Source organism: Stylophora pistillata, chromosome 10 (assembly GCF_964205215.1).
Source record: "Stylophora pistillata chromosome 10, jaStyPist1.2, whole genome shotgun sequence".
NCBI lineage: Eukaryota > Metazoa > Cnidaria > Anthozoa > Scleractinia > Pocilloporidae > Stylophora > Stylophora pistillata.
This window is the reverse complement of record NC_142528.1, coordinates 2,697,666-2,713,307: the sequence shown is the minus strand read 5'-3', so window position 1 is coordinate 2,713,307 and position 15,642 is coordinate 2,697,666. Positions and strand designations below refer to the sequence as shown.

Sequence of the window (15,642 nt, the reverse complement as noted above, 5' to 3'; positions counted from 1 at the left end):
GAATGTCATAATCAGACAGATGAGTGATATTCTCCTATTCAATAACCAAACTATTTGCATAAAAGCCATTCTAAGCCGAGTTACGCCTTCTTCTTTTCATTTGTAACAGAAGGCTGCTTTGTTGTCAGAGTAAAAATAGAACAATTACTTAACAACTCTTTATTGCTCGTCATGAACAACTCTTCATAAGTTAAAAAAAAAAAACCTATGGAAGTCACGTCCATTTTCTTTCCTTTGCTAAATTCATCTTGAACAATTTTCGCTAGGCAACTTGGGAAACGGCGGGGGGGACAGGGAAGGGAAGATTCTGGTTGTTGAGTCAAGATAAATTCACCAGATGCCCCTATGAGGCTCTGTAATAGTCCTATGACCCCCCTACGCTCATTGGCAGTAAATTGTTAGTCAGTAGTCTATAGTTCCCCTTTATACTTTGTTGGTAACGAACGATCCCCCTCCGCTTTCCCTGAAAAACCATGGGATCCCCGAGAATTTCTCATTCCCTAGGGCAGCAAATAAGGACTGGTCCCTTGGGATTAAGGAGTTTTAGCTCCCAAGCTTTATTAACCAAACGAACCATAGCTGCTTGGGCACCAGATTGGGTCTTGACATCTAAGAGGAGTCAATCTTAAGTTTGAGAGCGCCCGTTAACCGGCATTCAATTTCAGTTATTTTGAATAATCACTTTACATTTATCAGTTTTAATGCCATATCATAGTCTGGGAGCAAATGTCATAAAATAAGGTCCCGTGTGAAGTTCGTGCTGAAAGCAAGCACCTAGTGTAAAAGAGTTCATTAGGTCGTACTAAACATGAAAAGTTTTGGTGCCAGCTTTGCCACTTGCTCAGACCGCTTTTAAGGGGGGTTAAATTCTGAACCATGAAATCCAGCGTGAAAACGAGGCTAAAATAAATAAATAAATAGTAATAAATAATAATTTAGCGATGGACATTCCACTGGGTAGTTCTTCCTTGTCCACTGTTTCCAGCTCGAATTGGAATTTAGAAGGGAGAAAGCTATTCAGTTCTTTTGTACAAGATAGGATCAAGACAGGAAAGATCAACCTCACTTCAACCATTCTCACTGAAATCAGCAACACCAGTAAAACGACAAGGTGGCCATGCTCCCATTTATTATCGCATCACTGATTCTACCCAAATCGCCAAGGTGCCGATGAAGAAGCTTCTTGCCCATTCAAAGACCAAGGGCGAACTTACTATGTTTCTCGCAAAGACTGTGAAGGATAATGCTAATGGGAGACAAGTCGTTGTGGCATGGGGAAAGGAATGTGAGGCAACGCACAGAGACGTCAGGCATTTACAAAGTACACAAGAAGAAGCCGACACAAAGATTATTTTATATGCTCTGGATGCCTCTGCTCAAGGTGCTACGCAACTCTCTATATATTCTCCTGACACTGATGTTCTTGTTTTGGCTCTCCGACGGTATCCAGATTTGTGCTCGAACTCTTGCTTTTTTACTGGGACCGGCAGTAGTCGTAGAGTTATCAACTTGAAGTCAATCGCAGACGCCCTTGGGCCCACTAAGACGGCTGCGCTGCCAGCATCTCATGCGTTGACCGGAGCAGATGTTACTGGGAGTTTCTCTGGAAAGGGAATAGCCACTTGTTGGAATGAGTTTGATAACGGCAGCACTCCTATCTTGCAAGCTCTTGCTAACCTCGGTTGTGGGGAACAGCCAAATGACGGCACAAGAAGTGGAGTGGAACAGCTGGTTTGTCGGATGTACCAAACAAAGACAGACATCAAAACTGTCAAAGCCCTCAGATGGTCCCTCTTTAAGAAAAATCAAGCTGAGTCTGAGAGGTTGCCGCCCACACAAGCTGCTCTCCATCAAGCCATACTGAGAGCGCACTACCAGCTTCTTGTTTGGAACAACGATCAAGTAGCAAACGCAGTGTTGCCCTCACCAGAAGGCTATGGATGGCAAGATGAAGATGGAAAGTGGGTACCAGTCATGAAAAATCTTCCACCAGCTCCAGAGGCAATTATACAGCTTGTCCGATGCAAGTGCGCCAAGTCCCGTTGCTCTAACAACCGTTGTCAGTGTCATAAAGCCGGACTTGTCTGTACTGATCTCTGTCTGTGCTCTGAAGATTGCCAGAACGAGTATGCTGAGAGTGATGATGAGTATGATGAGGACGAAGTCGAACAAGAAATTCCATAGGAATGGACAACTGAACAATGTATATAGATATTCAGTAAGACTTTCATGACTGTATATCTAAACTAGCAGTAGTCGCTATTTTCATTTTCTGCCCTTGTTCCAATATACATGTGAAAATGAATACATGGAACCAGTATCATAAGTTGGCAAAATTATTGATTATGTGTACAAAATAGATTCTCAAGTGGAGCCTCCGCAGTATTTCCTTTATCCGTCTCGTCCCTGTGCTATGGGCCATAGGACAATGATTAGTTGAAGTTTTTATATCTAAACTCGGATAACCAGATATGTACCTGCCTAGTAGTTTTTAATACATTTGGCAAGACAAATGCCATCCTACACCTTGCTACCAGATATGTCCAGCCTCGTTTGCATGTATGGGATCACGTGACACTACAAAGTAGCACCAATCGATGCAAGATGTCTAACTGACTAAGGTGAGCAAGTTTGGCATGATAAGGATTTTTTTGAACAAATTTTTGGAAAATTATGTGTTCCAGCCTTGCTTTCATGCGTAAGATCACGTGACCTATGTAAATTAGCATAAATCAACAGACGTATATGAGAACGATCCTTCGCAGTAAAGCACTATTTGAGCAATAGTGAAAATCAGACCTGAAAAAAATTTCAGGCCTGTACGGGACTCGAACCACTGACCTCTGCGATACTAGTGCAGCGCTGCACTAGTATCGCAGAGGTCAGTGGTTCGAGTCCCGTACAGGCCTGAAATTTTTTTCAGGTCTGATTTTCACTATTGCTCAAATAGTGCTTTACTGCGAAGGATCGTTCTTATATACGTCTCATAACCGCAGTTCACACATATGTTTCATATGTTTGTTGTTGTTTGATTTATCATCTACGGGTTTATATCGAATTAATTTGATGGCCTGCTCCCAGTTGGCTTGTTAGCTCAATTGGTAGAGCGCTGCACTAGTATCGCAGAGGTCAGTGGTTCGAGTCCCGTACAGGCCTGAAATTTTTTTTTTTTTTTTTTTTTTTTTCAGGTCTGATTTTCACTATTGCTCAAATAGTGCTTTACTGCGAAGGATCGTTCTCATATACGTCTCATAACCGCAGTTCACACATATGTTTCATATGTTTGTTGTTGTTTGATAAATCAACAGGTAGGATCATGCCCAATTTCGTCCGTTATTAACAAAGTTATGAAGAACTATGTGTTTTAGCCTCGTTTTCATGCTGGATTTCATGGGTCAGAACTTAACCCCCCCTTAAAAGCGGTCTGAGCAAGTTGCAAAGCTGGCACCAAAAATTTTCATGTTTAGTAGGTCCTAATGAACACTTTTACACTAGGTGCTTGCTTTCAGCACGAACTTCACACGGGACCACATTTGCTCCCAGACTATCATGTCTTCGCGTCAATACTCCACTAAGTTTTACAAACTACGCAGCCTTCTATAAACTAAAGTATGTATGTAAATCCTGTTTTGTCCAACCCGACAAAAAATTGTTTCATTGTCAGTTTTTCCTGCTTAGCTGTAAAGTTGATGCCAATCAAGAAATTAATGATTTATAATCTTCTGCACCAGTAATGTTGTTGCAGTCGAATAATTTTGTTTGGAATAAGGCATAGACTTGCGTCCGTGAACTAGTTTCTTTTCAAAGGGAGGGTGGCTAAAATCGCTTGACACAATCGCTGAATATATACAAAAGACTGCAGGGTCGCCGGGTACTTTGCTAAATTTTCCAAAACGCACCCTGTAAGGAGGCAACAAATGTATATGAATTCTGAGCGAGGTATAAAATTATACTTAAGTTACTAAGACATTCTTAACCTTTCCAAACTCAATTTAGTAGGCTTAAAAGTCACTGTTACATATTATGAAGCAAAATCTAAAAAACTTAGGGATTCAAATGTCGTAGACCCATGAATGGAAAGCTGAGTCAGTTCTGTAAAATTTTTCGATCTTGCTCATCCGTAATTCTGACATGAAAATATCTGTCGCAGTACGCTAATGATAGAATGCCGAATGTCTTTCATTCTCCAGCAGCGAATAATTGGATTCAATGACGAATTTACAAACATTAGTGTCTGAGAGAAAAAATAAAAATGATATGATGCTGTGCTGCTGAAGCGATGTAGCCCAAAATTTAACCGGACAACAAGATTAGAATATATCGGCATGTAACAAGCTATGAATACAAAATATAAATAGAATACGCTGACTGCAGATTTTCTCAGCTTCCTAGCATCCTCCATTCACCATTCGGTGCTGCTTTTTGAACTCAGTTCAACAAGCTGTAAGGCTTGAATTTGGTTTTTATGACCTTTTGCTGCAAAATACAATCTGCAACTTATAATTGTTATGCAAATAAAAAACAAATACTCCAAATTACGAGGACTACAACTTTAACGTGAATCCAATCCTAGGAAACTACTGAAAAAATAATATCTAACAACCACGGTAAAATCACCGCAACAGTGACACACCTGTACGTCACAAGCTCCTAATATCTGAGATGAAGTTGAACAAGCAAGAATCTGTCCACGCTCAGGGCCATGACACCGAGGAACGATGTGTTAGAAAGTGCATGCAAATTTCCATCCAACAACTTGAGAGTAAATAGGCCATAGTACCTTGAAATCTTCAATGCAATAAATAATGGCTGGGCTATTAAACCAACAGCAAGATCAGAGACAGCAAGACTCAGCAGTAATATTTTTAAAAGCTTCGGTAACGATGACAAAGTCTTTCTCGTGAGGTGACTTGTTAAATTGTTCAAAATGATGGCTATCGGGACTGATAATGCGTTCAAGATAAGATTAACGATGCTTGCACTCGTCAAGTTGACTGTTTTTTCTTGCATTTCTATTCTGTACTATGTCAAACACTCTTCTGTGTTGGTGGCGAAGAGCGCTTAGTGATGAACCGCGACCACCCGACGGGGAGCTACGGATAACTTAATCTTTGTTGACGAAAGGCCGGTGATCTAAATTCTGTATCAGTAAGATCCGCACTAGTCCTAGTTATCTCAAAATGTTTTAATCAAAATTCGCAAAAAGCATTCTCGTCCTTTTTCTTGAATTAAAAAAAATTCTGAAATTTAAGTAAAAGAGGTTTGAATTTCCTATATTTCATGAAACGAGCCTCTACTTTACATATTGGGATTGCCTAATATGCCAATGCATAGTGGGGGCAGCGAGACTCACAACTCAGGTTTCAAAACGGGTTTCTAGAAACAAATTAAGATTATTTATATAAACAGTGACCTGAGAGGATGACAGTCTGGAAAATTTGTTCCAATGAAGTGTGTCAGATGATCATACGTCACTCAGAAAATGAAAGGGTTATTTTTTTCATTTTGTTTTTGTGAAAAATTGAAATGAGACCGTAACCTTACTGTAATCCCAAGTTTCTAAGTACCAACTAATTTCCCTTCAAGAAAAAATATCTTTGTTTCAACGCAAAGATCTGAAGCATTAATACTTCCTCTGCCTGGTGGAAATGACGCAAAAGAACTTGATTACGTACTTTAATCATTCCCGTCAAGAAAAACAAAAACAAAAAGTCATATGGAGAATTGTCAGCGTAGCGTAACTGTTCTGGACACTTTTGAAAACACAACGGCTACAGGAAAAACTATGAAACCAGTTCTAAAACGCTTGGGTATCAACCAATTAACTGATAAGCCGCTATGGAAAGAACTTCCATGACTATCGTGTAGGAAATTAACTCTGAACTACCATTCACTTTAATTAATGGCAACGCACTCACGATTAAAGTGTGCCTCAGAGTTTGGTCTAGCTTGACCAATAGGAACACAGTACAACTTTAAGAAGAACGACTTTCGGCTACAGGTGTGCGGAAAAACCTGCGAGGCACTGAAAACTTAAGCGATATTGATTATTCAGAATTCATCGGTGGTTCTCCAAAAGGCTAAGCCCCATTTACTCCACTTTGATAATAACTTCAGACTCAGATTGTCGTCATGAAAAACGGTTTATTTTAAGGAATATTTGGATTGAGGCGCGGTGAGAAAAAAAACTTTACACCATATGCGCTTTGCATGAAGTATGTCAGTGTCAGTTAAAGAAAAGTAATCACCTATGAGGCTTCAAATATGCTATCTTCATTTTCTATTGAACGTGCAAAGGTTGTATCAAACACTCAGATCCGAACACAACAAAGATTGTCACATAAACCCACTTTTAATGTTTTTTTTTTTTTTATGGCATATTGAGCATCAGTAACCCACAAATCTAGCTGACAAAATCCGATCAAAACCAGAAGGGTACAGATAAGATTCTTATTGGAGCACTTATTAAAATTAAGATTTTTATGTATTTATGTGTCTTATGATAGAACGAAATAATTTGGATATATCAACAAAGTTGAAGTGGTAAATTGGCCACCGTAACGATTACAAAAGCTGACGTTTCGAGCGTTAGCCCTTCGTCGGAGCGAATAGAGGAATTGTGGGTTGTGTGTACTTTTAAAGGCAGAGAATGGAGCTACGTTATTGGTGGGAACATAGCAACGAGAAAAACAAGAATAAATTAGTGGAATGAAAAGGGTTCGTTGATCCCTGTGGGATTTAGACTGCCGGTTTGAAAGATGAGCTTTTGTTCAAGATTTTTACGGCTTTCCGTGCTACCTAAGTGTAAGGAAAGACCGCAGATTGCCATGTGTTTCTTAGAATGATTAGGTAAATTAAAATGTCGAGCAACTGGTTTCGATGTGTCCTTGTCATTCCTTTCCCGTCTCGAAGGTGTTCTCGGAATCGATCACCTAGTCTTCTGCCTGTTTCGCCGATATCTTTTTGCAATAAGTGTAAGTTATGCAATAAATTACATTGGCGGAGGTGCACGTGAAGTGATCGGTGATCTTAATGTATCGTTTAGGTTCTGATATTTTATCAGTGTTGTGAATGAAAGGGCACGTTTTAGTCAGACAGTCAGTCGCCAGTCAGTAGCCATTAACTCAATCAGTCAGTCAGCCCGTCAGTCAATAAGTCAGTCAGCCAGTCAGGTACCAGTGAGTGAGTCAGCCAGTATAAGACAACCGGTCCATTAGCCAGTCGCCAGTCAGCTAGCCAGTTAGGCACCAGTCTATTAACCAGTTAGTCAACAGTCCGTCAGCAAGGCAGTCAACCAGTCACTCAAGGACTTTGAAAGGAGCCGGCAAGGATGAAGTTGTCCTTATCGCGTGAAGTCTTGGACTTGATGGCGGTGAAGGATTTGAAGGCGTTCAAGACGAGATTAACGATGTACGAGACTTCCATTCTGTGGTCGTAAGGAAAACTGCTGTGAGCGTTGCCACAGCGATGTTTACAGTAAACTGTCTCCAGCACCGTTCACGGGCTGATGAACATGGTCTGCTTTAATGATGAACAGCTGCTCACAGAAATTATTCTTAAGAATTCGTTTTGTTTGCTTGATACTAAAATTACCGCACCCTTTTATCTGCTGATACCACGTCAAGTCGATGCCTTTTTTTCTATCCTCACAAAGTCAAGATCAACAGGAGAAGTTTTTGTAATTTTTCCATCGCTGATATCTTGTAATATTTCAATGACTGTTTTTCTTCTTTCTTTTTGAGTAAAGTTTGTCAAATTCAATTTGTAAAATACGTGCCGGATTTTCATTATATTTCATTAGCATAGCGGCGAGGGGAAAACCGAATTTAGACTTCAGAGTCGGAATCAAATATTGGACTGAAATTTTCGAAAGTTAGGAATACATTCAACTGTCTTTTTTATGTTCTTTTCATGAGTTTGTGGGAAAACTTAATCATGAGAAAAAGAGAATAATTCTGAACTATTTTATTTTCCCTAAAACCATATTATTCATCGCAGCCGATTGTGAGTACTAGTAAATTCAATCAAGGACGGGTTCACCTGCCCTTCTTAAAATTAGCTTTTTCCAATGAATAAACAATCGCCGCCCGAAACCCATCAAGAAAGCTTTAGTAAAGAGTGTACTGAGAGAAAAAGTGCACTTTGGCTTAAGTCAACGACTATACTTTTATTTCATTCTCTTTGTATATCTGTATGAGTGGCCAAAGACGAGGAAGAAAACTTTCAAACTCATAATTATTATTTCTGCTTTAATTAAGTTTAGATAAGATCTTTATTGGCTTGGAAAAAATAAAAGAAACACGTCCAGAGAGAAAACGTCTGGACTTACAATTTTCTACATATATCAATTCATTATCTATATACAAGAGTAAGTGTCTACACAAGTTCGAAAAGACATCTATTAAAAAAGCAACGTTTAAAACGTTCGGTTCTAACTAGAGGCAGGATGTAATTATGTCCCCTTTTCCTGAGGCTCTTAGCTCTCTGAGCTGGTAAAAGTTCATGTAATGGTTCAAGTTTGCTCCATTAAAGGAATTTCTCGGAAGAGGAGCCTGTTGTGACGTTTTTAACATAATCTATGTTTTGGTTCATTGACATCTCTGTCGATTGCAGTATAAAAGTCCTTTTTTCTTCTCAGTCCTATTGCAAGTGAACTGAGCATATTCTTAAGAGAATACATTTTTATGTTTTCGTACTGATAACAAGAAAGTCTATTATCTGGATGAAATTAATCATTTTCCTTTTCAGGGCAACTTTCGATTCAAATTATTTTTATGGTCTTTTTATTTACGCAGGGAGTGAAACTGGTTTGAATGCGGAACAAGCTTTTCCTATATTTTGACTTTAGTAGACACTACTGTCTGCCCTATTAAACATTCATGAAGCTGCGGAAACTTTTCGAAAATATACACATAATAGATATACTTCTCAAAACGACCTGAACGGATATCATTACCCGCTCAGCATGTTGAGGTGCCTATCATTGTCGCTGACAACAAAACGTCCTTCTAAGCACGCTTATTAGCCTCACTATATTATGAAATGTTGCTCCTGGGTTCAAGGGCTCTTCTTAGACTTTCTCATTCTTTTTTTTTGTTTAATCTGATGGCGGCAGCTTTATTCAGTTAAATTATGAACGTTTAGTCAGACGTTTAGTCAGACATTGGATATATTCTGTATATTAACATTTTATGTGTTTTATTTTTTATAAAAAAATTATGTTGGGTATTCATTTTCGAGTAAAATAGTTGAGTGATCAGTTTTAGTTCGTCTTCTTCTACGATGAAAGAATTTTACAGACTAGACAAGCCTCGCGGTATTTATTCAGAGTAAAAGGATTAATTGGTCTCCGAATGCATTTATGATATACGTATGTGAAGTAGATTATGATGGCTGCACACGTTGAGACCGATTTTTCAGCGGAAATAATCAACCTCACTTTTCTGCCCCTAGGAAACACTTATGGCAGGGACAGTCACACTCAGACGATAGTGATCTGAGCGCACATTCTACTGAAAACACGCGGGTGATGCATGTGTTATACTGCGGGTTTTTTATTCTGCGATTCAGTTATCCATGAAAGTAAATGACTCATATTTTGAGTAGGGGATAATTTCTTCTTCCATAATATATAGGGGCTTTCGATTGAGGCTCTATTCAGCTGTGAGAAAATAAACAAAATACCTTTTTTACTTCAAAATATTTAATAATTTTTTTTGTGATCTTAGAAACAGGCTTGTAAGGATGAAAGCGTAGTCTTTGCATTTTCCTAGCTGAGTATATATCGCGCTCTACTTTTATGTATCGAGCACTGTAAAACGGAAAAATCGAAATGCAGACTTTTTAATAATAATTTTGTGTGGGAAGAGGGTAGTTTGGTATAATAAGCGGTGGGCTGTGTAGGCGGAGGGTTGGCTTGAATGACAATAAACTGCGGGTATGTTTGGTCAATTTAAGGAGGCTCGAAAGGGTTATTTTTGACCGCGCGGAGAATGAATTCCAAGGTACATGCAAGCAAATTACTCGCGAGAGTAATAAGCGATGGCGCGCGCGATCAGATCCGCGGCCGAGTTGTAAACAAAGATGGCCGCCATGAGCGTTTCGAAATTTCCGGGTACCTCTATTGTTTCCAGCGGAAGTGGTTGTTTGAGAAACAAAAATGGAAAGTTTACTTCTTGAAAGTAGGTAGGAAAATATTTTGATGGCAGGACTTTTGCAGAAAGTGGTCAAAAAAAGTTTATTTAACGAGCTAAAGGAGGATGGTGAAGTCAACACCCCATCAATAAAGTCGCGACGAGTGTATTCGGTACGTCTTACTTTGTTCCGCGAAAAATTTAAGTGGATACTTGTGAGTGCTACGATTTGTTTTGCATTGGATTTTATTTCTATTAAAATGAAAGGACCGAGAACTTTCCTAAACAACTCACCGGAAGATGAAAAGCAAAATGAAATCATTGTTGGATCCAGGATGGTAAACATTGAAAGTATGTTTTATGAACGGAAATGAAGAAGTGTAAATGTTGCCATTAAAAAAAAAAAAAAACATTATTTTCGGTAAACAAGAGATCGTTAAAATGTAGATGAGACTTTAATTCTAATTCAACCAGAAACGGTAAAATTAAAATAAAATATTCATCTAAAACTTGTGAGAAAGATTGTTGATATTTCACTCGATAAACTGTAAATTACAACTACGAAAATGCAGACTCGCATTTGTTAAGAAAGCATTGGAAATTTGTTTTTTTGTTTTCCATTTAAAACGGAGTAATGAAAATTCACGGCCATGACAGTGGCAAAGAGAAAAAATGGAAAATGAAACCAAGGCTTGTTCATACCCGTAGTAACTTGAAAAATATAGAAATTCGCGAAATCTGTGACGACCAACAAATTACTGTTGTATATGAAATCCTGATTTCCGCTTAGTTTGCCGCTAATGACAATCTGGAAAACGTCAAAGCAAATTCTTTTAACTCCAAATTGTTTTCACTCCTCCACTTCAAATTGCACACAAACAATTATAGGGTCAATCATGGTAAATGTGTATCGCCGAATGAGGCCTTCGATCAAGCCATCTTCTCGGAACAACGACAGGATACCATCCAGACGTCTGATGGAAAGCTTCATCTTTCGACAAACATGGTCCAGAAGCTGGCAGAGGCTGGTTAGTCTCATGTTACACTACAATCTCTGTACGAGAAACTCAACATTGACGGTCTCAATGTTGTACTGGCATTGGCGCCACCTTCAAAATCAACTTGTCATCATATATCGAATTCCGCAAGAGAATTCTCTCCGGAACGTTCTTACATTTCCAACTGTCGTAACGGTAAGCAGTCTGAGTCTCAAATGATGATTTATTTTTCAGGAATGTGTAAAATCACGAAACAATGTGAATCCATCTTCAGGATGTACGATTTTTCCACGCGGAGGGCATCCACCGATTAATCGCGCGGACACTGACTCATCCTCGCAAAAATGAGCCCTGGAGTCAGCGGTATCGTTTAAAGCGCGTGACCGGATATAAAAGTGTAAGCTAAAATTGTGAAAACCGGAAATAAAGCTTGCTAAGTTGATGAACTAATATCTCGAAAATTAGTTCGGTGACCTACCCTGATTTTTCGTGTACAAATTATTTTCATCATTACACATTCCTGAAGAAAATTTTAAAAAAATTTATTTAGTGGAAAATTTTTTACATTTTAAAACAGCATTTTCCTATATAATTCAAGTTCTACTAGTTAGTTTTTTTTATATCACTTATACAGATCGTGAATGTGATGATGTTAAATAAATTTGAAAAAAAAAACTAGGTCACCGACTTTGTTTTTTAGATATCTTTCAAAAACTGAGTTTTAGAAGGTCTTTTAGCACTACTGTACCGTTGCCATGGCAACAGATGATGCCTGACGAGCGACCTTAAAAGATTGCCCTAACATAGTGTTAGGCATATGTCAAGTCATCATCCCGATGATAAGTTTGACAGTCCTGATATCTTTTACTGATTGGCACCTACTGTTAATTGTGGAATACCCTTTCGAGCCTCCTTAAACCGAAATATTTTGTAAAGATGCGTACCATTCACAAAACCTAAAAGCAAACAAAACAAAGGGGTGCATTACTCATAACTGAAGAAATTTGATCCAACTATGATCACTAAGTCCTCTGGGGTACTTAAAACCGAATAACATTTTCAAGGCCCGTCTAAACGCACGCAACATTTCAACGCAACATTGTTGGATCGTGCGATAAAAAATGTTGAGAAGAATCTGGCCAAACGAGAGCAATATTTTGCAACATCCAAAAATGTTGCACCAAAAATTTGACCGCTTGAAACAACACCAACCAACAATTCAATGGGGTGGCCATAGGTGTGGAACACGTTGCGCTCAACAACGTTGCAAGATCTTGCGTTGAAATTTTGATAGCGTTTGGCCGAGCCTAAGTTTCATGATGATTCTGATTTTTACATAATCGATGCCAAATAAACACTTTTATAAATACAAATTTTGTAGGCATTATCCGGTTAGTGGGTTTCCTCTTATTTGTTTATGTCCAATAACTGCTGCGAGAACTATGAGACGTCTTTATCGAATGTCATTTGGATTCGTTTGGGAAGGAAGGGTCAGATAATATATTCTGGATCTTTATTTGTTTCAAGATTTGTAAACCCGAAGTGTAAAACAACCTTTAAAAAAGCGTAAAATGAAAATATAAAAGCTTCCACTCAAGGAAAAGCGACAGAATTTTAAAAAAAAAGACACTTTCCCTGAATTCATTTCGTCAGGGAGTTGTCGGCGTCTACTGTGGAAGCAACTAAAAGGTCAATTCAAAGTTTAATTATATGGTTTTTGGCTGAGCGACAACGCTGTATCAGTCAGAAGTTCTTTGTCTTTCCATCGATGCAAAATTATTGAGCCATGAAAATTGAGGTGTTTTTTGTTTGATTTTTTTTTATGTGATAGCTCTCTAATATATTGTAGTACTAGAAAAAGTAGATAGCTGAAGCTCTCTATTGTAATTCCAATTATCACCATGCTTAACATTTGTATTCAAATTACATAGAACTTTCCTTTTAAGATATGTACAATAGCAACCGACACGCTTTGATGTGTGCCTTTTCATGCTGCATCTAAATTAGGCTATCATAAATACAAGCACTTATTTTCTGTGCCAATGTCGTTAGCAGAGGAGCAACAGCAAAAATTGCACTAATATTCTCGTTTAGACAGGCTCCCTACGGTGATTTTGTCCTTATTACTAGAGATCAATTTTTAATATTACAAGTAAACCATTTTATTATTACTTTATGTAGGCTGTTAGTTCAAAAAGCTTATCAAGTTATGTTATTGTATCCACTCACATAAGAACTGTCAGGTGCAATAGCCATAGGAGTTCGACTTGTTATTTTTCTGTGTCGCTAACTTTCCGCACAGGTGTATATTTTTGAGAGTGTTAATGATGGTTTGTCGAATGTGCCTCATACTCCAACAGTAAATAACGGGGTTTAGCGATGAATTCATGCACACAAGAGTCCAACTGTAAAACCTAAAAGTTTCCAAAGCAACGCTAGGCTCGTGATTGGCAGTAATAGCAATACTAGTGCAGTATTCAGGCAAATTACAGAGCAAGTACACAAGATACACGTAAAATGTAGTAATGGCAATTTTCCTCATCCTTGCGGTTTGTTCCATGTCACCGTCATCCTGCTCGGCTTGCCGCACTCGCAAGGACTGAATTTGCCTCGTGTGGCGCCGTACAGCAAAATAAATCCTGCAGTAAACTAATCCTGTGCACATAAAACAGAACCCAAGGACAACATGAAGGAAAATCGGAAGGGAGGGAGGCATCCAAATGTTGATAGATACTCCAAGAAATACACTGAACATCCAGATTGATATCACAGCCAAAACAAAGTGTCTGTGAGTGATAAGCTCCTGATATCTGAGATGAAGATGTACCGCGAGGAATCTGTCCATGCTGAGGGCGAAAACACTAAGAATTGAAACTATGGAGAGGGTATCCGCGATGGCATGCATGGCTTTATTTGTTGATTCGTCAACAAGATCGGGGCTTTTCAACCCTCTAACTAAAAGCACAACGTAATAAGGTTGTACAAATATACCAACACCAAGATCTGAGATAGCAAGACTCAGTAGAAATGTCCTTAACGGCCTCGGTAGCGACGAGGTTTTTCTCATTGCGTAAATTGTTATGATGTTCAATGTGATGGCGGTGTAGGATAACAATGCGTTGAGCACACAATTGGCGACCATCGATGAACGATAGGGACCCTTAGCGCTTGTCATTGTTTAGGACGCAGATGAAGATCAAAGGCGTGGATAGTCGACCAGGAGACTAACAGTGGACAAAATGGTAACTTCTAGTGAACGAAAGCAGCTTTAAATTATCTATGACTTCCCGGCGATCTTGATTGATGAATTTTGATATTAATTGCCATCTGCCAAACCATTTGGGGGCCTACCTCCCGTGAACCTGCAAAAATTAATTCGGGAAAACCTTTCTCTCGTAATATGTCCTCCGAGTATGATGTTTATAAAGCAAGGGAGAAGGCCAATTGATGAAGACTTTAAGATTCTTTATTTCTCGTTTTTTTTTGTTTTATATGAACATCCGAAAATGAAATGAAAATTGAATTGCCTTTTGAATTTACATAATAATGACAACAACGTCAGTTTGAATTTTCTTACGCGGAAGCATTTCGTATGGTAGAATTTCCATTGAAAACCCATTCTGTTTGTAAACAATGATAATCGATCACTATACGCGATAAATTTACAGAAACTGATGACAGTTTCAAAAGCGAGATTCACTGACTTTGATGGTCAGATGGTCTATGCAAATTTGTTATGCCCCGATAATTGATAATTTTACGCGATGAATTTACTGAAAATCGATGACAGTTTCAAAAGTGTATGTATTGACTCTGATGGTCAGATGGTCTATGCAAATTTGTTATCCCACGTTTATTCCAAGTTATAGCAAAAGTCAAAATCAATTAGACAATAAGGGTACCTTCGTCCTGATCCCTAAACTGGTCACATGGAGGCTTTTTCAAGTGCAACGATGTTCCATTTTGGCCGTAGAAATTTTCAGAAGAGTTTATAATAGTTTCATGTGCATGAACGATATTTCCGTGTAAGATCACTGAAACTTAAAGATGTTCTGACAGATGGTTTAAATGTTTTGAGTTGTAAAGTCATATATAACTCAGTTTTGATTGATCTCCACAGTAAAACGTATTCTGATTTTTAGGTAGTTTGGTCTGATGTTCCTCCAGGGTTGAGGAAGTTTACACAAAGTCTTTCAAGGAGTATTAAACGTCATTTTAAACGTCATTCTTTTTTATTAAAAAAAAAAAGCAGTATTGTAGCTCCCATTGCGGGCCTATGTTTACGTGAACATCCGGGCAATCGCCTATGTGCTTTGAAGGGGAAAATCATCGCGTTCATTCCAAAAATGTTTTGTTCCGTGTATTGTGGTTGTTTGTAAACCCTAAGCTCGAACAGTCGGTGAGTTTACCATTTCAGTTGTTTATGTTGTAATTTCGTTTGTTTTAAGCGTGTTTTCTCTTTGCAGAAAACCTCTCCTTTGCTGGTTAGTCGAGTTTTCGAAACAAGCAAA

The 15,642-nt window shown here is 38.5% G+C and overlaps 2 protein-coding genes across 2 annotated transcripts; one reads left to right on the top strand and one right to left on the bottom strand.

Moving 5' to 3' along the window:
* The first annotated feature begins 1,170 nt into the window (after nucleotides 1-1,170).
* LOC148721353 (uncharacterized) lies at nucleotides 1,171-2,523 on the top strand. The gene has a single exon (XM_088736138.1). The coding sequence runs from the start codon at nucleotides 1,171-1,173 to the stop codon at nucleotides 2,182-2,184; it is 1,014 nt and encodes a 337-aa protein (XP_088592264.1). The 3' UTR covers nucleotides 2,185-2,523.
* Nucleotides 2,524-12,630: 10,107 nt separating this feature from the next.
* LOC148721352 (melanocortin receptor 4-like) lies at nucleotides 12,631-14,306 on the bottom strand. Its single transcript, XM_088736056.1, has one exon. The coding sequence runs from the start codon at nucleotides 14,304-14,306 to the stop codon at nucleotides 13,371-13,373; it is 936 nt and encodes a 311-aa protein (XP_088592182.1). The 3' UTR covers nucleotides 12,631-13,370.
* Nucleotides 14,307-15,642: the final 1,336 nt, after the last annotated feature.

Coding starts and splice junctions, on each gene's coding strand:
- LOC148721353 (XM_088736138.1), top strand. CDS start 1,171: ATGAAGAAGCTTCTTGCCCATTCAAAGACCAAGGGCGAACTTACTATG.
- LOC148721352 (XM_088736056.1), bottom strand. CDS start 14,306: ATGACAAGCGCTAAGGGTCCCTATCGTTCATCGATGGTCGCCAATTGT.